This window comes from Parasteatoda tepidariorum, chromosome 12 (assembly GCF_982258835.1).
Source record: "Parasteatoda tepidariorum strain Cologne lab strain chromosome 12, Ptep-v5.0, whole genome shotgun sequence".
NCBI lineage: Eukaryota > Metazoa > Arthropoda > Arachnida > Araneae > Theridiidae > Parasteatoda > Parasteatoda tepidariorum.
The window spans coordinates 6,654,876-6,680,076 of NC_141766.1; the positions used below are offsets into that span (position 1 = coordinate 6,654,876).

General features: G+C 27.8%; 1 protein-coding gene across 5 annotated transcripts; it reads left to right on the top strand.

Annotated features, from left to right (window-relative positions):
* The first annotated feature begins 61 nt into the window (after nt 1-61).
* On the top strand, nt 62-24,227 carry LOC107443637 (uncharacterized). Of its 5 annotated transcripts, XM_043045899.2 has the most exons (7): nt 123-247; nt 2,894-2,972; nt 5,891-6,041; nt 10,969-11,426; nt 13,187-13,288; nt 19,505-19,657; nt 24,095-24,227. In XM_043045899.2, the coding sequence occupies exons 3-6, from the start codon at nt 5,899-5,901 to the stop codon at nt 19,651-19,653; spliced, it is 852 nt and encodes a 283-aa protein (XP_042901833.1). In that variant the 5' UTR covers nt 123-247; nt 2,894-2,972; nt 5,891-5,898; the 3' UTR covers nt 19,654-19,657; nt 24,095-24,227. The 5 variants fall into 5 exon arrangements, with proteins under 5 accessions (XP_015913073.1, XP_042901833.1, XP_015913065.1 ...); XM_016057587.4 differs by lacking the exon at nt 24,095-24,227 and having other exon boundaries at nt 62-194; nt 19,505-19,914; XM_016057579.4 differs by lacking the exon at nt 24,095-24,227 and having other exon boundaries at nt 19,505-19,914.
* The last annotated feature ends 974 nt before the right edge of the window (nt 24,228-25,201 follow it).

Consider the following 25,201-nt stretch of genomic DNA (forward strand, 5'->3'; position numbering starts at 1 on the left):
GCCGAATTGCCAAATAATATAAACCAGAAAATACGATTAAGCAATAACGATGAAAACAATGCTAATTACAGCCAATCAAAGAGGTGTATTTAATTAAAAGGGTCGGCATCCAAGTCACACATGCAGTAATGGTTAAGATAAGAAATGGACACGAAGTGAAGAGAAGTTAAAATTTTCTTAGGAATTCCTGACATGTTAGTAAAAATATATTTTTTATTTATGTTGTTGCACTCTAAAGAATTTTGAGGTATGAGAGTGTTTTTGTTTTGTCTTTTTTTGTTTTCTTTTATGCATAATTACTTCTTATTATTAATAGTAAATTATTTTTCTGTGATCGGCCTTCTACCTTAAATGAGTTATCTGTGTTGTTTTATTAAAATATATTGTGCATAATTTCGTTCAATTTTATATTTATGATCTAGCATCACTGATGAATTACTTGCTTGTCAGAAAAATAATATTGCACCAAATGATCCTCAAAAATCGAGACAGTTTCTTTGAAAACTGACGTTTGTTAATCTCTGATTACGAATTTTGTAAACATAAATGTTATTTAGTTTTTATGTTTGAAATTTTTATCTTGATTACATTGCGTTTCCTACAAATTAACTCCGTTAATGATCTTTATTGAGTTTTCCTCTAAAAAGTACTTATAAATTATTTAAGTTTACTTTCGAAATTTTTATTATTAATTTGTTTTTACTTTTCTTTCAAATTAAATAAATAAATGTTTAAATGTACTCCTGTAAAAAGCATTTACAAATTGTATAAGTTTATGTTTTAAATTTTTATAATTAATTATTTGATTTTTTTTTCATTTGATTCTGGAAATAAGTAGTTCTAATGTAATTTTACATGTATGCAGATGGAAATGTAAGATTTTGGCATTTTTGAGTTTTTTTCATAGAAACTAATTTTGTTAATTTGTTTAATTTTTATATTTGTATCTTGCAGTAAATTTCAAATCACTCATCTTTCTGATTAGGAAAATACCTATTTAATTTAGACAGGGCATTTCAGGTATCGAAGTTATGAAAGGATATTCCAAAAAGATTTTGTGGAAAAAAGAAATTTTTATTTCTATTTAAAGAAATTTTTTTCCCCTATTGATGCAACTGTATAAATTTAGATCTAATACTTTATGTTAAAGACAATTTTAAATTTATACCGTGAGAGTTACAGAGTCAAAACTATTAAATCTATTTTTTTTTTTTAAATTTTTATTTAACATAGTTAGATGTAGCATAGTTGGAGTAAATATTTAAATAGAAGAATAAGAATGGGATATATATTATACTTATTTTCATAGTTAGAATAGATATTATTACATTAGAGTGCCGATTATCCGAACGTCCAATTATCCAAACTATGTCCGGATTCGTTTTTTTTTTAAGTTCAGAATTTTTTTTAACTTATCAATAATTTTTCTAAATTTAGAAGAATAGATAATACCCACTACACCATATTTAATTTACAACCTTTTTCAGCAGTTCTCTTATAGTAGCCATACACACATGTATTATTATACAGTTAAACCTACATACCCCTTTAGCCCTCTTCAACTGAAAATTATCATCAAAGAATGCGAGCTTCATTTTGACAATCTACAATGGTTGGAGAGCGGAATGTGTTTATGAATAGATAAGTGCTGGAATTCTACAATTGGGGGATGGGTAGTTGTCACTTATGGTTAATGAACTTTTCATTCGTTCGGTCCTGAGCAGCTCGGATAATTGGCGCTCTACTGTATATAATATTCTTAATAAAAGAAGATTGAGCCAATTATTACCAAGAATTCTAAATTTTTTTTTTTAATGTTAAATTTTTTTTTTATGAGTGAAGGTGGCAATCTCAAGTCCCTTTATAGTAGTTAAATTGTAAATTTTGTTTTAAAACTAGTTTAAAATTTTCTATAAAATAATCCTTTGAGAATTTGGAAGAAATAAAAATTACACTCTGTAAATATTAAAACATTGGCCATTTTTAAATTGCTATATCTCAGTAAAGCCATTTTTTAAAGATCTGTGTGTTGTCCTGTTAGTAGGGAAATAAATTGGAAATAGTAGAATATTGTGTTTTTATTTAGTTTATTAACACAATTTTTATTAAAATTTCAGGGTTCATTCTAGGTGGTAAAATAATTTTCTTGTATCCATTCTTAAAATTTGGATGTCTAGAGCTAGTTGTATCTGATCATCATAAGTTAATGGCATTTGGCTTTATTTGGGTTGAAATCCTTTAGTTAACGCTAAGGATTTCAAATTATTAGTCTGTAAATCAGCTAAATTTCAAAAGTCCTAGCAAATGACAAAGTGAGTTACGTAATATCCAACAAATTCTGCTGCTTATCGGAAAACAAAATATGCGCCCATGAATGATGTGCGAAAGCAGAAATATTGCGTGAAATCAAGCATCAGGATACAAAACCATCCGTTATGTGAAGCCAGCAATAACACTATGGTAAAATGTGACTAGTGAAACCAAGAAGCACCGCTCTCCGCCGGTTTACAAAATCAAGCTCTCACGAACGACTCTCAAAAGTAGGAATATGATTGTGTGACATCATTGGGAGGAAAGGGGGGAATGAGAGTAATTTTTTGTGGCCACTTTATTTTTTTAGTTGCTGTGTGATGAGTGGTGACCGTTAATCTTACCCTTTACTTTCAATTTTCTTGTTTAGGAGTGGAAGTCTAACCTATTTATTACAGATAGAAAATGAGCAAATTGCTTTTAATTTTTCCTCGTTAGTCATTCTTTTGTATATATTTACTTTAATTTTATTAACTTTGATTTATTCTTATCTGCAGGATCTTTCGTCGTTTTTTTTTTTGCGAACATATGTTCATCCAATTAAATTTTTTGGTTCTAATTTTTTTCCTTCTTTTTCCTTTAGGTATTGAATGAATATTGTTTTTGACCCTTTACTTACCTGGTAATGTGAAAAATAAAATCAGTTTTGTATTTTAAAATCAGTAAGTTATTTTTTTTATTAATTATAAATTAAAAAAAAATTATTTTTACATAAAATTATTATTATTATATTATTATTTTTTTTGTTCAATGTGCACTAGCGTGCAAAAGTCTTTGGTCAAACTCAATATTATAGATGGTTGATTGGAAATGTAATAAATAATGTATAATTTTATTTCTGAACATTCTTAATATGCTTATCAACCAGAAAGCAAAGCTAGTGCTTTGAAAGTCACTTTAAATCAAATGCAATTTTCATATCAGTCAGGTATTTGTTTTTTGTGGAGAGATTTTCTTACATCTAAGAATTGGATGGAAATACAATTGAAAGATAAAAATAAGCATAAGTTTTGCATATTTATTTACGTAAATCGTGATTTGAAATAAATTTAGTTCTTTCAAGACTCGAATTATATAAAAAAAGAAATATTCAACTGAACTGAGTGCAAGGATTTAAATTTAATCCATTGAAGATTACATTTTCCATTAAATTGCAAGAAAAGTAAAAATTTTGAAATCAAGTGTAATACAGTACAGAACCCGTTATCCGGAAATCAGAAAACCGGAAAACCAAAGAACCGGAACGAAATTCAAAAAAAAAAAAAAAATTTTTTTTCCTCATAAGATTTCAGGATTTTTCGTTCTTTTTTGAAATATGTTAACCTTACCATCATTTTGGAAATAATCATTAGTGTATTAATTCATCGTTTTTTCTTCTTTTTAAGATTATTTCCAAACATTTTTTTTTAGTTGGGTTTAACAATAAAAAAAACGGCTTTTTGTAGCGATTCAGAAAATCAGAAAAATCAGTTATCCGGAATAGCGATGGTCCCGATCGTTCCGGATAATCGGTTCTCTTCTGTATATATGTTGGTTTGACTAAATAAAACGGAAATCATCTCTACAAGGAAAAAAAAAAATTGCATAGAAAGGTTAAAATGCCTTTCACACGTTGACCAAAAACTTTTGCATGCTAGTGTATATTTTCTTCATAGCATGTAGTGATTTTGATATTCTGTCATTTTTTCTTTTCATTGTTTTATGCTATTAAATTATCAATTTATCAAAAATAATTTTAAAATCTTTCCTTCAGGTCTACATTTTTGAGCAATCCGATTATATTTTATATATTTAGAAAAGTAGTTAGTGAAAAGGATAAGGTTAATAATAATTTTTTTTTATTCTTCCAGTACTTAAAAATTGCAACAGTAAAGGAAAATAGCATACTTTTTGACAGATTTATATAAAAAATATTTTTAGCTCTTATTAATATCTTACTTGCTTAACTCCTTGGCCATCTTTTTTGTGAAGAGAGTGTCTTTATCTGAAGGAAAATAAAATTCTATCTGCCTATTCCTCCTTTGTCAATCAAACAAAACAATTTAATGTGAAAAAAATGTTATTTATAGGCGAACTATGAGATTTTTGCATAAATATCCCAATTTGTTTAATGTCTCAATAGTGGAGATTTAAAAAATATAACAGATTAATAGTTTTTATTATTAACAAATGTTTAATACGTATATATTTATTAATATTAATATAATTCCTTATTAATGAAAAATTTATGATGTTTAGTCAGTTATGTGTGAATAAAATAAAAATTACGTTGTGTATGAACTAAACATTGTCAAATTTCTTCTCCAATAATTAATTTTTTTTTTTTGCTGGTAAGCACCATTATTTACACAGTATCATAATTTTTGAACATGATTTGGGGATAATTTACTAAGTAAAAATTTTCATGTGAATCCATAGCAGTCAACAATCACAGAGCTTCAGTGTGCCAAAATTTTCCTAGGAATGATTTTATTATTGCTGATTTTTGTACCCAGGACACCATCCACTAATTGCATAAAGCATTTTAGCCAATCTTCTTATTTTAATGAATTCACTCTTCTTATTTTATTCGATTTGTAATTAAAGTTTCAGGGGTCTGTCCAAGCCAAATTTACTACTGTTTAGCAGTACCTTCACAAATTCAACTTTAGGAAAAACTTCACAAAATACTTTTTCCTAAAATTTTATTTTTGTATCCCGTAAAAAACGATAAATCCATATTTTTACCACATTAGATTTTTTAATATAATTTTTAATTTTCACAAATTATGTCTAAATTTTCACAAAATAGGTACCTCACAGAAAAACCTAGACAGGCCCCTGAGTTTTCATTACACGAAACTCAGTAATTAAAGGCAACATTTTAAAAAAGTATAAATTTAAGGGTTTATCACTTATGTAATATTTAACAAATGTAGTAAGAAATCTGGAATGACATGAGCCATGCATGTTTAACCGACAGCAAATGAAGAAAAAGATCGGCCTAACACTCATAGTACATGACATCACCGGCGTAAGTTGAATGCATAAGCCAACAAAAACCGAAAGATTTAAGCTTTATTATGATTGAGAAAAATAAGATCATACGAAGAAAAACCCCTTTTAGTATTTATTTATTTAACAATATAGAAAAAAAATTTGGATTTTAAATATCGTATGAAAATCTGTGGCAATATCTCTGAAATGTAATCAATAGATCTAAAACTACCTGGATATTTTAGTGGGATCTTTGTTAATTGAGTGCATCATAAAGTCATTATTGAAATGCTTGATTCAGATTTAATGGCACGTGATAATGTCATATTAAAATATTGAGATTTTGAAAGTCGCATGAAATTTTGATTATTCGTATTATTTGATTTTGATATTTCGTGATTATTTTAGTTTATATGTGTGGAAAACTTTCCAATTATTTGATGAAAAAACAAACAATATAATAAAAATATAATGATATTATATATTATATGATATGAAATACAATATATTTATTAGAAGGCAAATAAATAAGTTTTGTAAAAAAATATTTTTGAATTTTGATGTCTTTCAAAGTTTTTAGTAAAAAGCAAATTTTTTCTTACAGATTCCATTATGAGTTCATTGGAGAATAAGGATTATATTCTTAAAGAGTTACCCACCAAAGGATTAAAATTAAAGAGACATAAAGATAGAAGAGATTCTCCTACTATTCCTCCAGTGCGGCTGAGATTAAAGAGCAGTAGTTCTCCTTTAAGGTTAAACTTTTTGAAATTGTTTTGTCAAACATCATTGATTTCTGTAACAAAGTCAATAAGTGATCGAAAACATGAATATAGGGGAGAGTGTTGTATCTTGAACTAGGGGTGTAGAATATGTCACATCGCATAAACGAAGTTTGAGGGAAATTCTAGTAACCTTGAGGATGAATTTAATTTTGATAATGCTAATGTTCTTTCTATCCCTGTCACATCAGCTTATCTAGATGCTTAGGAATCTTTTTTTATTCAAATGAATTTCTATTTTATACCACACTACACAGACCTTAAAATGCATTCTGTCCTGATTTACCTCTCTCAACTACACTCTCGGAAGTATATGAAGTTCTTTCATTGTGAAGTACTCTTCCCTATTTATATCATTGTCAAGTATTTATATATTGTCTTTGATGAATATAACATATCTATTGACTAATCTATATTCTTCAAAGCTAAACAATTTCTGATAAATATTTTTTATTTTACCTAACTGTGCAGTATTAATTTTAGCTGCTAATAAATTTCATATTTTTGGAGCTTTAATTCTGTATCTCACATACAATTACGGCACGTAAATTCGGCACATACATACCAAATTTTTTAAACAATTCTATTACACGTTTTTTTTTTTAGTTAAAGACTGATGTATTTTCTTTCATTATCTGTTGTTTTCTTTACTATTCCCAATCCTTTTATAGATGCATCAGTGTGTAACTTGGGGAGAAAAGTTTGTTTAACCTTCTCGCTATGTATTCCACAGTTTCCATGATCAACATAAAAGTAGCAAAATTTCCTCCACCTGTGAAAGTAATTTTTTCTGCATTTAAATGTGCAAGACAGTCTTTTCGGTTTCATTTCAGCCCGTCTGTTTAATTGTTTATTAGGATCTGGGTTAACAGACATCGTTAGTTGCCAATATTTCTGTCAAATATACTAACATGTGTTGTAACATTTTGTTTGCTCTTTTCGAAGTGTTCTGTTTGTTGCTAAAAAAATTGAAGCATGTTAAAAAAAATTGTTAAGAAACACAAATTTGGTGCAAAGAATGCAAGGTAGGACTTTGCCTTGAATCTTGTTTTAAAGTTTACCTTACTAAATTTCATTTTTAATAAATGTTTTTAAGTACAGTGAAACCTCGATTTTACGTCCCCCGAATTTATGTTTTTCCCGCATTTTACGTTTTTTTCCATCAGGACTCAGTTTTTCCGTATACCTCCAATGTTAATTTTACCCGGATTGTAAGTTTTTAATTTACGGAATTTCCCGCATTTTACGTTTTTTGTAGAAAGAAAAAAAATAAAACTTTTTTTTAATAAGCAATATTTTTTCTATGTTTGCTTTTTTAAAGCTCATCCACGCTGTTGAAAGTAAATCTATGAAAGCAGAAACGCATTCCACAGACTACTGTTTTCTAGAACTTTAGTCCTCTCTCCCCCTTCCTTTGTTGAACACCTGCTACCTGTCTCGGACAAGGCAGCGGGCGAAGAAACAAAGTACAGAAACAACACATTTCATTGGTGCAGGAATGAGACAGATAGGAGAAGAGACACTCCAGTTACCAATCAGATGTAGTGACTTATTTTCTTCCTTGGAAAGCAAAAGGGATCTTTACGTTTCTACAGCTTTTCAGACTCTGTTGTTGTTTAGCACAAGGTGGTCGCATTTCAAACCCTTTCGTACGAAAATGGTGAGCAAAAAACGCAAAAACTTTTCTGTTGCTGAGAAAGCCGAAATTGTTAAGCAGTTTAATGAATTTCATGGAACAAAAGTAACATTCGCTCAATTGCAAGGAATTCCCGTAACAACCCTGCAATCCATACTACTGAAAAAAGAATGCATTGATAAAAACTTTGAAAAAGTCGGTTAAAAAAATGCCAAGAAACGGAGAACAATGAAAAAATCCCCGTACGACGAGATGGAAGGGATTTTAGTAAAATGGTTTAAAGAGGCTCGTGACGCTAATGTACCTGTAAATGGCACCATATTAAGAGAAAAAGCTCTAGAAATTGTCAATAGATTTGGTTTAAAAGACTTTACAGCGGATTTGCAGCTATCTAATGTGCGTGTTGAGTTTTTTCCTGCAAACTGTACAAGCAAATTACAGCCTTGTGATCTCGGCAATATTCGATCATTTAAGGTTTTTTACAGAAAGCAACTTGTCCGGAAAGTTGTAGCTGAACTAGAGAACGGAAACCTTAATGACGCCTGCAAGCTAAAGTTAAGTGTTCTGGAGGCTATGCATTTTGTTTCTGCTGCTTGGAGAAGCGTTACACAAAAGTGCATTTCCCACTGTTTTGAGGAAAGCGGAATCGTAGCTTCTAATGAACCGTTAACAGATGCAGGATTAGATAGACTAGACTCGGAGAATGACAATGAAACAGTTAGCTATGACTTCGACGAGTACATCCGAGAAAACTTAGCAACATGCGAAGCTGAGAGAATCACTGCTCCACCCGTGGACGACGTTATGGACCTTTCATCCGCTGATGAAGATAAACAAGAAGAAACAGAAGCACAGCCCGTTCCTTCTTTCAACACAGCATTGAGAAGTTTGCTAAGAGTGAAAGACTATTTTCTATCATACAAAGACCAGGAAGAAAATTTGCAAAAGATTTCAGTCCTGGAAGATGAGGCATTTACTTTGAACTCAATGTCTAAAAAACAATCTACTATTACGCACTGTTTTGCACCTAAATTACATGATTCTTAACAAAAATTGTAAAAGTGATCTGGAATTGGTATGTTTTTTTCTTTAAATACAGTGCAACCTCGAAAATCCGGACTGCTGGGGGGTTTGGAAGGTCCGAATTTCCGAAATTTCCGGATTTTAGATACCTTACTTAAATTGATAGAATTATCGAACTTTCGAAGTTGCCAGGCCGATTTCGCGATTAAACGCGCGTGTGTAGACCTTCGACGTCAATTTTAGCATAAATATACTCTTTAAATAATAAATAAAAGACATTAAAAATCAAACTTTCGTCATTTTCCTCCGTAATCGATCGTTTAGATAACATAATATTAGCAATTAAAACTAAAAATATAGGCTTAAAACTCGAGCTGAATTTCAACTTATCGCTGAAACAGATGCTTCTAGACTAGACTGTACCAGCTGATACTAATCCTTTTTTTATTGGGGGATGAAAGAACTTGTCCCCGCCTCCAAAGCTTCAAGGTTAAGAAAAAACCAGTTTTCTTTCTTCACAAGGAGGAAAAACAAAGTGGTAGAAGAATTCCTCCTCCTGAGGGGATTCCCCTTCAGGAGGAGGGGATTCCTCTTTATATTCTTTGTTATCTATACAGAGCTGATAAGAATGACTGGAATTTCCTTATCAGCTATGAGCCTTCATTCACTCCCCACCCATACCTCTTCATTGTTGGAGAAGAGTTGTGGGATTCCCCTTTATATTCTGTGTTATCTATACAGAGCTTATAAGAATGACTGAAATTTCCTTATTAGCTATGAGCTTTCATTCCCACCCCACCCCTACCTCTTCATCTACTGCTTCATTGTTGGAGAAGAGTTGTGGTTTTGCACTCTTGCATTAAAATTTTTATTTTAAGCGATTTTTTTTAAACTTTTTCTTTTGAAAATGTTTGAGTCCGGATTTTAGAGATTTCCGGATTTCAGAAGTCCGGATTTTCGAGGTCGTACTGTACTAATATTCTTTTCGTAAAATATAGATTTTAATAGTACCTTTTGAAAGAGTCATCTTTACTACCTTTAGTTTGTTTTGTTTTCCCATTATTATTATATGATTTTTTGCTATCTAAGTATTTCCCGTATTTTACGTTTTCCCGGATTTTAAGTTTTTTTTACCCAGTCCCCTGAGAAACGTAAAATCGGGGTTTCACTGTATTACATATTTTTATTAGTATATATGTTTTGCCTTTCCATTTCATGAAACAAATCGTAATTTAATTGGATCAATTTTCAGTTTTCAAAGATCATCAAGTTTTTTTTTTTCAATTTTTTTGGCATACTTTTTTTATGTTTTAATTCTATATTGAAAAAAAAACCAACACTTTTTAAAAAATTTTTGTGTGTATTTTAATTCTAAAATTTGAAATATGAAAAAAAAAGATTAGATCTAGATTTGAAATATGTAAAAAAAAGTAAATGAAATTTTTGAACCTAATTTAATAAAAAAAAATTTGCAGTGGAAGAATAATTATATTTAAAACCAGTTGTTTTGGAGGGTTTCTGAAATTCGTCTTTTTATCAGTTTGAAATTGAAAAGGACTGTCCTTTGAAATTGAAAAGGACTGTCCTTACACGGTTAGCTTAAAGGTTTTGTTATACTTGAGTACTGCCGAAGATTTGCAGTACTAAGGGCTGGCGCTAAGGATTTCAAATTATTAGCCAGTAAATTGGCGAAATATCAAAAGTATTCGTTAATTTTCGAAAGTCTTCGCCAGATGCAAATCTTACAAAATTTTTATGGTTAATTTTTTTACATGGAAACCTAGTTTACGGTAGTTTGTTTCAGGCTTATATTATTTAGATCTAATTCTTATTGGTTAGGCGATGCATTTACTGAAAATTACAGTAATTGAATAAGAAATAGTGATTTCTTTAGAAAAATTTATTTTATGTAATTTCGAGGATAGAGTTAAATATGTATTTTTCTTTCTAGTGAAAAAAATCATTCGGCAATACTTTTGCAGGAACACAAATTTATTCGCCAAATTTCCGATTTTATCGCATTTGGCGAGGTGGCGAATGCTTAGCATGGGGCGCGGCATTGTGATTTAAAGTAATTTAATGTAAGTTTAGAGGAAAAAAAGTAATGTTAGCCTTTCTATTCTTAACATATTTCCTTAAACTACCACAGGTTTGCCCTGATAAAATAAGTATTGGTTTTTCATGAAATCTAAATTATTGTTAATTTAATTGTATTTTTACGGAAGTTTTTCTTTATTGCAGTTGTGAAACAGATGTGGAAAAGTGTTTATCTGATAGATCAGTGTCGTCTTCACCTGACAGTTTCAGTCAAGAACTTTCTCCAGTTTTTACAAATATGTACAAAACTGTTAATTCTTTACCCTCCTCCCCTTTAATGTGTGAGCCTTGTGAACCTTTACAGTTTACTTCTAAGTTTGAAGAAGATAGTGATCAACCACTAGATATGAGTTGGAAGCGTACTGATAACAAAGATTATCAATGTTCTCAACAGCAGTTAAGACCTTCTGTGATAACATGTGCTTCCGCTTTATTGAGAACTCAATGCAATCTTTCTGATTTGGCTCATCAAATGTGTTCTGCTAATGTTAGTGACTCTAATCATATTGAGGTGAAACAAACTCCTTCTGAGAAATTTATCGAAACAAGTGAGGAAAAAAATAAAGTTAGGAGATTTGGTCATAGACGTGAAATAGTTTCAGGTAAGAAAATGTTTTGTTAAATATTATAATTTCTGTGATTTTCAATAGAAAGGTAATTCTTTTGTGTTTCTATAAGAGATTGTACTAGTCTCTATTACAGATTGTCGGTAATGTGTGGAAATAGATTTTAAATTGGAACTTCCATTTTCATTACGAATTTAAATTTCCCAAAAAAGTACCCCATAAATTTGAATTTTGATTTAGAGATGATGTAATTCCAAAGAGCAAATGGGGTACGCATTCTTTAGAAAGCTTGATTTAAATCATTAATCAGTTTTATTTAAATCATGATTTAAATTGACTGATTTTTTTTGTGAAAAATCATTGATTTAAGTCAAATGATATTTTTGAAAGAGAAATTGTGCTTAAAAATTTAGAAACATTTTAATAAGTGATGATTTAGGTTTTTTTTAATTGGTTTTCAAAGTTTTAAAATATATTGCAGTATTAATATGCTTCAGTTAACAAAATTAAATTACTACTTCAGATATAATTAATTACAGCTCTTTTGAAATTATATTTTGAAAATATTATAATTCTTTCAATGCTTTCAGAATGCAAATAAAGAGCTAAGTGAAATTTCAATGTAATGTTTTGACTTCTGTAAAGAGTAGTTTGGAACTTTTTGTAAAGCACATGATGGTAATGAAAATTCTACCAATTCCTAATTTTAAAACATCATTTGCAAAACAACATTTAATTTTAATGCTACAAATGTATATAAATCAATATATGCAATTTTTAAAAGAAGTTATTCTATATGGCATAAAAAAAGCTGTTTTAAAATAAATGTATGTTTTCTTTTCTTGTCCTGTGATTTTTTTTATTAAATTGGAGAGTTACGTTATTCTATATTGTACCTGATATATAATACATAAATAATATCTAATATACATATATATTATACATGATGTATAATATAAATCATAATTACGGTAGTATATAATGTAAGTATTGTGCATGATTTAGTATATAATAAATTGTCTCCAATGACAAAAGGAAACTTACCCTTAGTTTTCGACAGTTTTTAGCGAGTGTTTGATGTCAAAAAACTGAACCCTGATGCTCAGGCCACTCTATTTTGTCTTTAAGTTGGTTTTATTATATCTAGTTCATTCATATCTCGTATCCTATTGTGAAATGGCACATTGTTAAAGCTGGACACAGAATTTATGGGCTCAACGACAAAATCTATTGTGACCCACTTCCTTAAAACACATAAAACTTGGGGTGACCAATTTCTCCAAGTTCTCATAACAAATCAATAACTTTAGGGGTCCTGGATCGGAGATTGATTATGCTCTGGTTTAGGTCCAAATCACGATCTGTGGATGGGTGGTGTGTGAATGTGTCCTCCCTGTAAAACAGGCTGTGTTGTGTGTGCGGCGGAAGTCGAATTCTTGGCCATAGATGGCGCCATTAGAAAATAAGAAGTACACCCCTCTGCCTTATAAGACTTGTTAGTAAACAAATGGCATAAGACAGCAACATTTAATGTTTGAAGATATCATTCAATGCTTTTTAACTTCGTTCAAGTCAAAAGCCTAATTTGACTGGGGAAAAGATTTAAATTTAGAATTATAAGACTTTGGTTGTAGATAACTTTTTGACACAAATGTCTTAAAAGTTTTTAAATACTTTTCCCTTTTCATTCCACCTTAGTGTATAGGTTAATAATATTTACCTAATGAATTGACAAGTTTAAAATTTTGGGAAAATTAATTCTTTGATTTGTTTGTCAATAATTGTCTTTTTTTAAGGTTCTTGTGATCCTGTCATCGATGAACACTTTCGACGATCTTTAGGCAAAGACTACCAGCAAATATTTTCCAAATCAACAGGCAATAATGTTTCCATTACTGGTGAGTTATTTTTTGATATAATTGTACAAGTTTTTAATAAATTACTGGTATTTCGAATATTTTTACTCCCTCAATACTCTCATTTTGAATACTATCCTTGTCTTTTCTCCCAAACTGTCATATATGTAAATCTTAATGATGCGAAACTTGCAGCTTCAGACTGTGTTATATAGAATTTTGTGTTATAAATAGAGCCTGGATTTTGATGACATAAAAAATCCCTATAAATGTCCTTCATTAAAAAAGTGACCTATTATTTTAGATTAAATAATTTTGAAATTAAAATATTGATATTCTCGGCAAAATTACTCTTATTCATATCAAAATATATAAAACAATGCAATGCCTGTTCTATATTTATTCAAATAGTCAGGATTTAATTGATAAAAAAATATTTTTATCAGGGTTATATATTGAAAATCTTTATTTCTCCTGATTTTTAGCTTTTTGTACTGATATACCGGGTTTTTGTGTTTGTTCAAAATATCCCATTTCCTATTAATGCAAATGCAGATTTTCAAATAATATATTTGAATGATTTTAGATTTTCAATCAAATATCTTTTTATTTTAAATTATGCTGGTAAGAATCACAAATTTTAAAAGTCAAACTTAGGATTTGTCCACTAATTATACACATGGCTCATATTTATAGCTTTACCCGCAGGATTTATTACTTCAAACTTTTTATGAGATCAGTCATTTTAGGAAAAAGAAACTCAATCAACAGTTTTACATTAGCAAATGGGTATTCAGGGGGTCATATGTAAATTTTTTTCCCTGCACAAATAGCATCAAATCTTGTTTAGTAGATTGTTGGATTCAATACATTGGATTTAATTGTTGATTCAATTCATTGACAATTGATTTGTTTCTTGCATCTGATTGTTGAAATGATAAATTAAAATCAGTAATACAGTAATATCATATAATTTTTAATCGGGAATTTAGAGATCATCCATTGATTACTTTTTAACAAAAATGTTTGCTGTATAATAAATTTTGTTTTTGTTTTAGAGATTATTTAAATTCTACTTTAAAATTATTTGATCATTAAAATTCTTTGATTATGAATTATTGAAGTCTTGAACTCGATTACAAGTTTTTATAAACTATTGTTAAGAAAGAATATTAACTGATACTGGTAATTTTTTTAATGCAACAGTACACATAAATTTTCTTTTTATTGATCTTAAACTATGAGTTGTATAGTGCTCTATCAAGGATGCCAACTGCTCTGCTTTCCTCAAAAGATTTTCTAAACTGGAAAATTAGAAATTAAAATTTACCGAAATTTGGCTAATTTCATCTTTATTTTAAAGGGCCCATCTAATAACTGGAACTAAGTGTTGTTTTATTTGAACTTTTGAATTTTTCATATTTATTAATGGCCAAAACAACTTTAAAACAAATTAACAGAAACAGAAATTATTCCTTTAACCGTAAATTTTTCTACCACTTAGAAGTTTTTCCAACGACAAGGATATTTTCTTTTATTTTTTCAGTTTGTAGTTCGCTCCTGTGTTTGTAGTTCGCCTTTTGAAAGTGATCTTGTGTGTATATTCCAAACCAAAAAATGTCCAGATTTTTTTTTTTCTAAAAAATGATGCCCTGAATTTTTCTTTACTTCACTATGAGGTTTGTTATTGGTAGTTGCTCTGCATTTGAAAAGCTCTAATGCTACTCTTTGAGCTAAAAAAATTCTTAAAATGGAAAACTAATTTTTGGTTTTAATGATTTCATTAAAGTAGACAAATCTTGTCCTACCTGCTAATTTATTTTAAATGTTTAATTATTTTTATTTTAAATATTTAAGCTATTTGTGTGTTTTTAATGTCCAGCAAGATAATATTTACAGCTTAAAAGTAGTGCTTTGCTTCCTTCAAGTGTGGCATTGTAATTTGCCTTTGCGAAAGAGCTTCAAAATACCCCCTAATGAAATTTTTATGATCTTAAAATTTTCTATGAAGCATATTAAATGAGTAAGATTATTATTGACATTATGAATAAATACGCACTTGTCATAAATATAAAGTTAGTGGTCATGAAATAATATTTAGTGGTTATAAAAGAATATTTGTCTTCATGTATGATTTGTCATCTGTCTGAAATCAGTTGTTTTTCACATTAGTTATAACTTTCTTAAATGATTATTTTTTATTATTAAATTTAATATTATTATATTATACAATATTATTATATATATTAGGGGTGCACAACCTTTTTGAGAGAAGGGCCACTTGCACAGCAGGTTGACTAACGAAGGGCCGCACATGTATCTAGACATGTTAACGACAAATATGTTTATTTAAACATTAGTGTTCTATTTTTTTTTATCAATAAACTTAGTAATATATTTGTAAAAAATTAAAGGTGTTCAATTAGAATTCATTCAAAAGTAAATAAAAAGCTAATACTTTAAATTGCTATTTTTATCATATGAACAATAGATTTATCAAAATAAATAAATAAACATTGAAGAAAAGAAATGTTTTTTTTTTTTTTTTTATCATATCACGCAATGCAAAAATTCATTTCCGAATTAATTTTTAATTTAAAAAAACTACAATGCCCATAGAATGAAATTGGGGAAAAATTTAGTACATAATTAAATTCAAATTAAATATTGCAATTGAAGAAAATTTATAGGTTTTAAACAAAAGCCTAAAATGAAAACAAAACTGTGATAGTTCAAAATAAAATTCAATACTTATTTGGTAATGTACTTTATTATTTCATTTTATTAATTTTTACATTTTTATATCGTAAGCATTTTCTTTTTTTTTAATCGAAAAAGATCACTTAAGCAACAAAAAATTGAAATCAAAACGGCAAACAATGAGTAGTCTGAAAATTCATGTTTTCCGCCCCTTTATGAATTTCTCAAGTTGCAATAACGTTGCATTTAAATTAGGGATGTAACGAGTATTTGGCCCTTCTGTGAAAAATTCAGTTGGTTGCAGGGCTCGTAAAACCGCCCGTCCTCGACTGTCAAAAATTCCCCGCTGACAAAAAATTTGTCGAATCCAACGTCCGCACAGACGGTCATTTTCCCGTTAATATTTGTGATACATTTTCAATTTTTGTTATCTTACAAGAGTCTAGCACCTCACTTCTAAAATGACCTTCTAATCTGGAAATACACCAGCATACTACGCATGGTGGAATTGATGTTTTCTCTTTCTGACAGTACTGCAGCTGTTGAAAGAGGCTCTTCAGCAATGAACTTACAAAAAAACACATTACGTACTGGTCTTAAACAAGAAGCGTTAAACGCAATTATGAACATCTACCTAAATGGATAACCCCTTTCAGATTCCTGTGCAGAAACCTCTGTAAATCATTGGCTTGATTGTGGGACTGGCAAACGCCATATTTGATTCATTTAAAAAACGCAGTACCCTCGGATAAATTGAGATTCCAGATAACTTGACCTTTGTTATTTAATTTCAGACTTTGTTAAATTATTTCATAAAAGAAATAAGTTATTTCATAAGAGAAATAAATTATTTCATAAAAAAATAAATTATTTCATAAAAGAACTTTACTGTTAGTAACCTAGTTAGTAACCTAGTATTTCTTTTATTACTGTATAATGTAATCCTAGTATTCATAATCCTAGTTACTACTAATTCATTGTGCAATTTATATAAATGTTAGTAATAAATAAGAGAAAATTATTTAGTAGCTACGGATTAGTTTCAAAGGAGGACGGGTACATTGTTGGACAAGCCGTCCTCGGGGATGGGTAAAATGTATGAGTTTTTTCGAGCCTTGGTGGTTGAATGATCAGCCAAATGTTCGGCAGAATATTTTTTAAAAATGTATTTTTTGTAAGTTTTTTTTTTTGAATTTGTATCGATATGATAAATATTAATAAAAAATCGTATTTTAACTGTATTATGGAATTGTTTATTATAAGAAATAGTTTTTGCACAAATTTCTTAAGTTTAAATCCATGTTTCTGCACATGGCTTGCAAAATTATCTTCTTGAAGACAAAAGGAAAAACGAAATTAGAAGATTTGAAACAAGATTACTTTATACTGAACCACAAGTTTTTGCCCTTCTTTTTTTAAAAAATTTTTTATAATAAGACAAGCCAATTTCAAAATTTTTTCGATGCTTTTAATTCTAAGAATTGAGAAGGATTTTCTTTTTCCATTTTTGCTGTTTTTATTATAATGTAGCATAACAGAACATCTCAAACTATTAATTTATTATCACTCTTTCTGTGTACTGTAATATAAATAACCAGTAACATAGAAAAGTGTGATTTTTAGTATTAAAGCTTTGTTTTAGGAACTAAGAACAATTTGTTTTTTCTGTTTTTCTTTTCAATTAACTTTTCTTTTTACAGGCATTTTTATTATAACTCAGCATTTTTTTGAATAACGTTGCTAATAAACTTTATTTTATGGCAATTTTTTTTCTTCTAAAAAAATGGATGGCAATGTGAAAAATTTAAATTGAGATTTTCAGCATAAGATTTTCATTTAAAAAATTAAGAAAGTTTTTGGTTACTATTTAACTTTTTTTTTCTTTGAATAAAAAAAAATTTTTTTTTTATAGACGTTTTTATTATAATGCCAGCATTTCTGTTGACTTAATTCTTTTTTCTTGACTTTTCTGGTAATTGAAAAACTGAGATCTTCAGCTTTAAAATTTTCTTTCGAAAATTAAGATCGATTTTTATTTTCTCTTTTTGACATTTTCAAAAACGTTCTTGATTGGCCTTATTTTTTAACGTTAATTTATTAATACGTTTTTCCAGAAAATATTATTCTGAGAACTGAAATTTTGGTTTCAGTGTTGCTATGCTGCTAAAAAAGTTTGCTATTTGGCCCCAAATATAGGAATTAGTAATTTTTTTTTTTTTTTTTTGCGAATGTTCGGTTTTTGACCAAATCACAATTCATTACCACATTCGACCAAATCATATTCGTTTGCTGAAAAAAACGGAAAATGAACTAGGATTTACGATAAAGCTGTACTAAAATATCGTATCAAAAAGTGATTATTTAAATGCGAGATTAAAAATTAGCTTTTTGTAATTACTTCGTAGTTAAATAACGGGATCGCCAAAATCGAGTGAAAAAGTATAGCAATAATTGTTGAAAAAAAGAAAGAAAGAATTGCAAATATATATATATATATATATATATATATATATATATATATATATATATATATATATATATATATTTATATATGTGTGTGTGTGCGTGTATAAAATCACTTAGATTTAAGATGAAATCGTCACAAATAAAGTGCACCAAGAAGAAGTGATTATTTAAATGGGCGATCTGAAACTCGCGTCGGAATAATATCGTAATAAAAATTCAGGATTTTCAAAATCGCGTTGAAAAGCTGAAATAACTGTTGAAAGAAATCATTTATATTTAAGATGAAATCGGCTGAAAGGAAGCGCGCTAAACGTACATTTACTAAAGAATCTGTTGAAAATTGAACGCGTCGAAACGTGTGACTTAAAAGTGACAATAAAAATTTAAATTTTTAAAAATTGTATTTAGAAGCTCTCAGGGGCCGCACTTCAGTAGTCGGCGGGCCGAGGTTGTGCACCCCTACTATATATTAATATTATAAATATTTTTTTTGACATTAGTATATTTATTGATCTTAAGAATTATTATCAAAGGATTTAAAAATGTGATCATTCATCGTCATATTATGTTTATCACATTCTCTTTATTTGTTTATAATTAAATTTAGTACTTTTTTGACGTTACAATTTTATTTATTCTCTTTATATTTTTTTTAACTGATTGCTTTGGAGTCTGTTTTTCTGACTTCTTCAATATTAAGAATAATATCTTGTAAAAAACTAAAATAATCTCATGAGAAAATAATTTAATGCTTACATCTTTAAAAAAGTTAATAGCCGAAACATTAAAAAAAGTGCAACTTGTTGAATTATTTTAATTGATTATTTTTTATATTTTTAGTTACAATACTTTGTAACTTACTCATATATTTAAAATTCAGAAAATTTTTTATGAGTGGCAATATTGCTTAATATTATGGAGCCTGTTTACACGTAGCCTCATAAACACAACATCATGCCGAAAGTTAGGTACATATCTACCATCTTTTTAAGACTATTATTATCCGGTTAACCTTAAGTTTTATTGAACTAAGTTTTCCATTTAATAGGTTGTCTGTAATTATGTGAATGTTAAAAATTTTTTATGTTTTAGTGGATGAGCATTTCGCTAAAGCTCTTGGAGAAACTTGGCATCAAATTCAGCACTCTAAATTGCCATCTGCTGAGTCTTTTTCAACAACTCATTCTTCAAATTCCTCAAGTCCTCACATTATACCTCAACCACATGAAATTTTATCCTGAAAATGTAATTTAGTATAATTTATTTATACAATATGTTTTCATTCGATTGAATGAAGTTTCTGGTTATGGTAAACAGAAAAAATGTATGTCCCACATGTTTGAGAGAAATCTTTGCTTATGAAATATTTTACTGTTTCTGACTGTTTTTATTTTTAATGTTTTTGTTACATTTAAATGATTCTTGTTAAAGGATGCTTCAATTAGTGACATTGGCCATATACTGAGTATTTAACTGATATGTTGTTCATGTATTTAAAATAGTTATTTAACTGTGATAAAAATATATCTTAGTACTCAGTAAAAAATTTTAATATTGAAAAGTTAAATCCTGAAAATTATTATTGAATCATGAAAATTAAAATTGATAGTACTAAACCATGGATGGAATCTTCAGCACTCTCCCCATATTGCAAAGCAAGAAATAATTAGAAACTAAACAATCTATAGAGTGTGATCAAAATCTCATAATCAATAATGGCACTTGTGCTATCATTATCTCTCTTAATTTTTTTAAAAAGCATTTCTTTAAGTTCAAGTATGTAGAAAGCTTTCTATTTTAAATTTTCTAAAAATTACTACAATATGGTAGTTCTTTTTTCAAATTGTAATGTTGCAGTGTTTATTTCAAAATATAGTGTTGTGTAATTTTATGAGTTACATTTGAATATTTTTTATTAGAATTGATACATTTGGTATTAGTTCATAAAAACTATTGTTGTTTCTATATGTTATATATTAAATTATTAGTTTAGTATAGATAGTTGTTATTACTATAGAATATTTTATTTTAATTTTTCAATCTATATCATATGTAATCTTTAAAAGTATTAATAAAGTTTGTGATCTTTGGGGAATTAGGTAGCAGTTAAACTACAATGTATCTTTTTTTTTTTTAAAGTTTTTTTTATAGCTGAGCTTTAGATTTTTATAAAATGTCACTTCATAGTTTTCTATTTTTCTAACTGGTAAATTAGTTTGTATACTAATGAGCAGCAAAAATGCAAATGCTTAAATTTGAATTTGGTTTTTCTAACTATGTATGGGTTCTAAAAAAAAGAAGAACATTTTTTTGAGAATATTTGCTTTCACTAATTAATTTCAATCTTTAAAAATTGACTGGTAAATAGGTTTTAGATGAGCTTCTGAGAAAACGTTACACATTCTGAATGTTTATTGTAAATATTTAATGTTATTAATTGAATTTTTAATTGTATCTTATTCCTCCCGTAAATATCCTCCATTACTAAGAGGTCATTTTCCTCACCATCTTGGAATTAAAGTTAAATTTTTATTTATTTATTTATTATTTGCTTAACAAACTTTTGATCATAGACTATCATTCCTCAGCATTATTCTTTCCCCAAAAAGTTTGTAAATGTAAACTTTGCCATATTAAGTTAAGAGAAATAGCATTTAATAGCTTTTAAAACTTCTTAATGTGAACTGATGATTGTGAACTGATAAAACAATGTGTTTACTTTTGAATAAAAAAAGGTTTTCAAATTTTCTATATTCTTTGTGTTATATTTAGGCATTTAATAATCAGATTTTTTTGTGTTGTCAAAATGTGTTTGTCATATTAGATTAATGGAGATTGATGTTTAGTTTTCCTTCTTAAAAAAATTGCTAAGTAATACTTTTAATAAAGTATTAAATCCTAAAATAAAATTGGTGTTATATATTCTAAAAACTTGAAAGACTTAGTCACTAAGTCAGTAATACAAAGTTTAAAAAACAACCAAGTTTAGATAATAAAACGTGAGTAATAATTTAATACTTATAATTTTTTTCTGAAGTGTAAATTTTAGAATGATCCTTAAGTATGCTCTTTCTTTTGAGAGAATATAAACTAAATTAAAATGCATTTATAAAATTCATAGAAGATTTTAATTTTTTCAAATGAAAATATGTTGCTATTTTTAATTTTATTTTTAGTGCTGTATTTTAACAATTTAAAAAAAATGAGTTGTGTCTTTTTATCTTGTTTAATAATGTAAATAGTGATGCTGGTAAAATTTTTATCTTTACACAAAACATTACTTTCAGTCATAGTGATAAGTAAGCGTACATATTTAATTAATGTCCGATTATTTTTTTATTTAAAATAATTTTTAGTATGACTTTTCTTTATACTAATAAAAGAATGAAGCTTTTTTGAGCCTAGATTGAATTGTAGACTAGAAAAAAAACAATAGAATTTTTTACTTATTACAGAATTTCTGAATTAAATATATTATTTATATACTGTAGCTTAAGTTTTTCATATTCTTTTGAAATAAAAAGGAAAAATAATTGTTTATCATTTCTTGGATTTCATAATTTCAATGTTCAATTTCCTCTCACTTAACTTTCTTCTAGTGTAATATTTGCAATTAGTTAATCATTTCCTTTTAAAATAGCTTTGAAATTAAAATCATTATTTTGGTTTGATTAAAATTAATTTTACCAACCATTTTGTGTCTTGTGAATTTTAAAGCTAGTTTTTTTTAAATTCAATTACCATTGTAGTTTCCATATTCTCGTATATGTATGTTAATGAAGTGATGGCGATTTTTTGTATTATTAATTTTATTGATAAAGGAAAATTATTTATTTTGGTTTTATAGCACAGATTAAAAATAATGAATTTAAATTAAATATCATGTTTTGTGTTTGTTAGTAAAGGTAGATTTTCGGTCAAATATTGATATGATAAATGTACTGATAAGCAGCGTGAATTTGTTCTATTTAAACTTTTTTATAATATTCAGATTTGCTCGAATTTTCCTTTTGCTTTTAACCCTCTAAGGGTTGAACCCTGTGGGTAAAATTATACAGAAATTCTGCTGCAGTGCACTATTTTCCTGTTAACTAGCATGGAGAAACTGGTTTTTTGATGCAGGATAGCGAGTCTGCATATGGAAGTTTGGAAAAGGCTGGAACTAACCCTTAGAGGGCTAATTTGCTTTCTCAAATGCTTAGTAACTTTATAGTTTGTTTGTTAGTAAACTTTAATGTAAATAAAAAATATATATCTTATATTAATTGTAAATAAGCTTATTCTTGTAAGCATTTTTATTATGGATAAGGCAATCCTTTTTCTCATATTAAAAATTGCTATTTTATAAATAAATCCTAAGTGTGTATTTATTGTAATACTAAATTGTAGTATTTGATTTATTGGGTTTTAAATAACAAATATTTAAATATTAAAGACCATTTAAAATAAAGTTGGAAAATCCTTCTTTATTATTTTTTTAAAGTAATAAGCTTTTGCATAAATAATGGGATGGATCAAAAAAGTTAAAGTGTCTTAAATCTCTTAGCGGTTTTGCAGAAATGTTATCAGCTACATTATGTAAAATCTTATGATTCTGAATTGATATCAGCTGTCGTTTCAATAGGTCGCAAATCACTTAAAAGTTACCATTTCTTGACAAATATCTTCAAAACTTTAGAATTATAACTAAATATCCCCAGTCTTCTCAATGGCAGAAAGTTTGGATTGGTTCAATGAGGCAAGATATAATTTCAGGAGATTTAGTTTTGCTGCTTTTAGGGACCTAACAAAACTTCTGTGTCTTTGAGACGATATTAAGTTATATTTCTGAAATTTTGAACAGTTATTCTTGTTAAATTGTAACCTTCAAGCACTACCGTAAGTCTGACTACAAAAGCTGTGATTTTTTATTATTTTTATATAAATTGTCACAACTTTTAGCCCATTGAAGGACAAAATATACTAATTCAGAATCATACATACTTTTTAAACTACCTATTGACATTATAGCTTATAGAATTAAGATGTTTCAACTTTTTCAGCCCACCTTAATAAATAGTTGTTTTTTGTAACTTCTTTATTTATTTAAAAATAATTATACATAAATATTTTAGTGAGTAATATTTTTATTAAAATAACATTTTTACTGGCTTCAATTTTTAAAAACTAGTTACGTTTAGAATAAGAAATTTTACTAATATTTATATATATTATATTTAAAAATGTATCAGACTCTATTAACTTATTACACAGTATACAGTGAGAAGTTTAGCGAATGCATATATATATATATATATATATATATCAAACTTATTAATTGTTCAATGACTAAACAAGTGCCTGGTTTTAAGTGTTGGGATATTTCGGGTTGTTGTGCAATTTTAATTTTTTTTCAACCAAGGCTTTTAATGTTCTTCCATTTTGGCTATAAATTTTGGAATGGGTTTACCATTTATTTTGCTAAGACTTTTCATCGTAAATCTTGAGACATTTATGAAATTTTGTTAAAAATGTAGTATATATCATTAAAGTTTTGTTCTTAAACTTATAAGCGTAGATGATAGATTATCTATGATGTCTATCATTAAAGTTTATTTGCAATATTTTAATTGAATTAAGTTTTTTTTTATGATGTTAAATGAATAATTTTTGTTGTAATTTCATGATTATTTGATTTTCTAGTTAATTTTGAACTTGCAAAATTTGGAGCAAATTATTGTTACTTTGAAAATGGATTCCTATTTTTATACATGCCGATTGGAGAAACTGCCTTTTGTATATAGGTGTAAATAAATATATTTTTCTAAGGTTTTACTATGGTGACAAATTGTAACATTAAATGTTAGGAATGGATTATTTTGCAATGTTTTCCATGTTATTCCTCTGAAAGATATATTCTAAGCATTGTAAAATTAGACAGTCATTAATAAACATTTTTCTTGTTTTTTAGCTGTTTTATATTATTTTTTCATCAATACTCATTCAGTCAAACTTCCTCTTCATACTACAAAATCGTTTAACGGACTACCAGCAGTCCTGTTTTTTTTCTCTTGTTAAGTTAATCGAAGTCAATAAAAAAAAAAAAACTTGACATAAATAATTTTAATTTGCACTTTAAAACAAATGACATAACATGTTGATTTCGCATTATTTACAATTATGAATTGTATGCATTATTTTGTTGAAAAAGTTTATTTATGAGTGGAATATGTCTAAGAAAATTATAGTAACTAGTTTTCTTAATGAAGTGGTATTCCATATTTACAAATTGGTTACTGATTTTTTCAGACCTTCAAAGTCATCTAACTGTCAAAAAATATATGTTTGTCTGAAACGTAAAGAAAATTTATGTTCGCCATTTGGTATATTTTTAAAAATATCATAGAAATTATATAGGCGATTTTGCGTTAATTTGCAGATAAGTCTTTTTGAAATTTTAACTGAGGTTGAATCAGTAGAATGAATGAATGAATTTATAAAAGATGTTTTCCTATGTTTTGAAATCTTAGGAAGTAATTTATTGTAAATTCATAGGAAATTTTAAAATATCGTTGGCTGAAACTAAATGTTAGGAAAAAGTTATCAAAAATGTGCCTATTTCACAAATTAATTCTCAATGTTTGTTTAATTTAATATATTGCATAAAATTAGATACTATTTATTATAAATTGAAGTTTCATGGAACTTTGATAAAATTGTTTAGGATAGACTAGTTACTTTCTTAAGTGTGGTTTAAAACATCTTGTAAGTTGAATTTGAAACGAATTATGAATATGTTGTGGTAAAGAC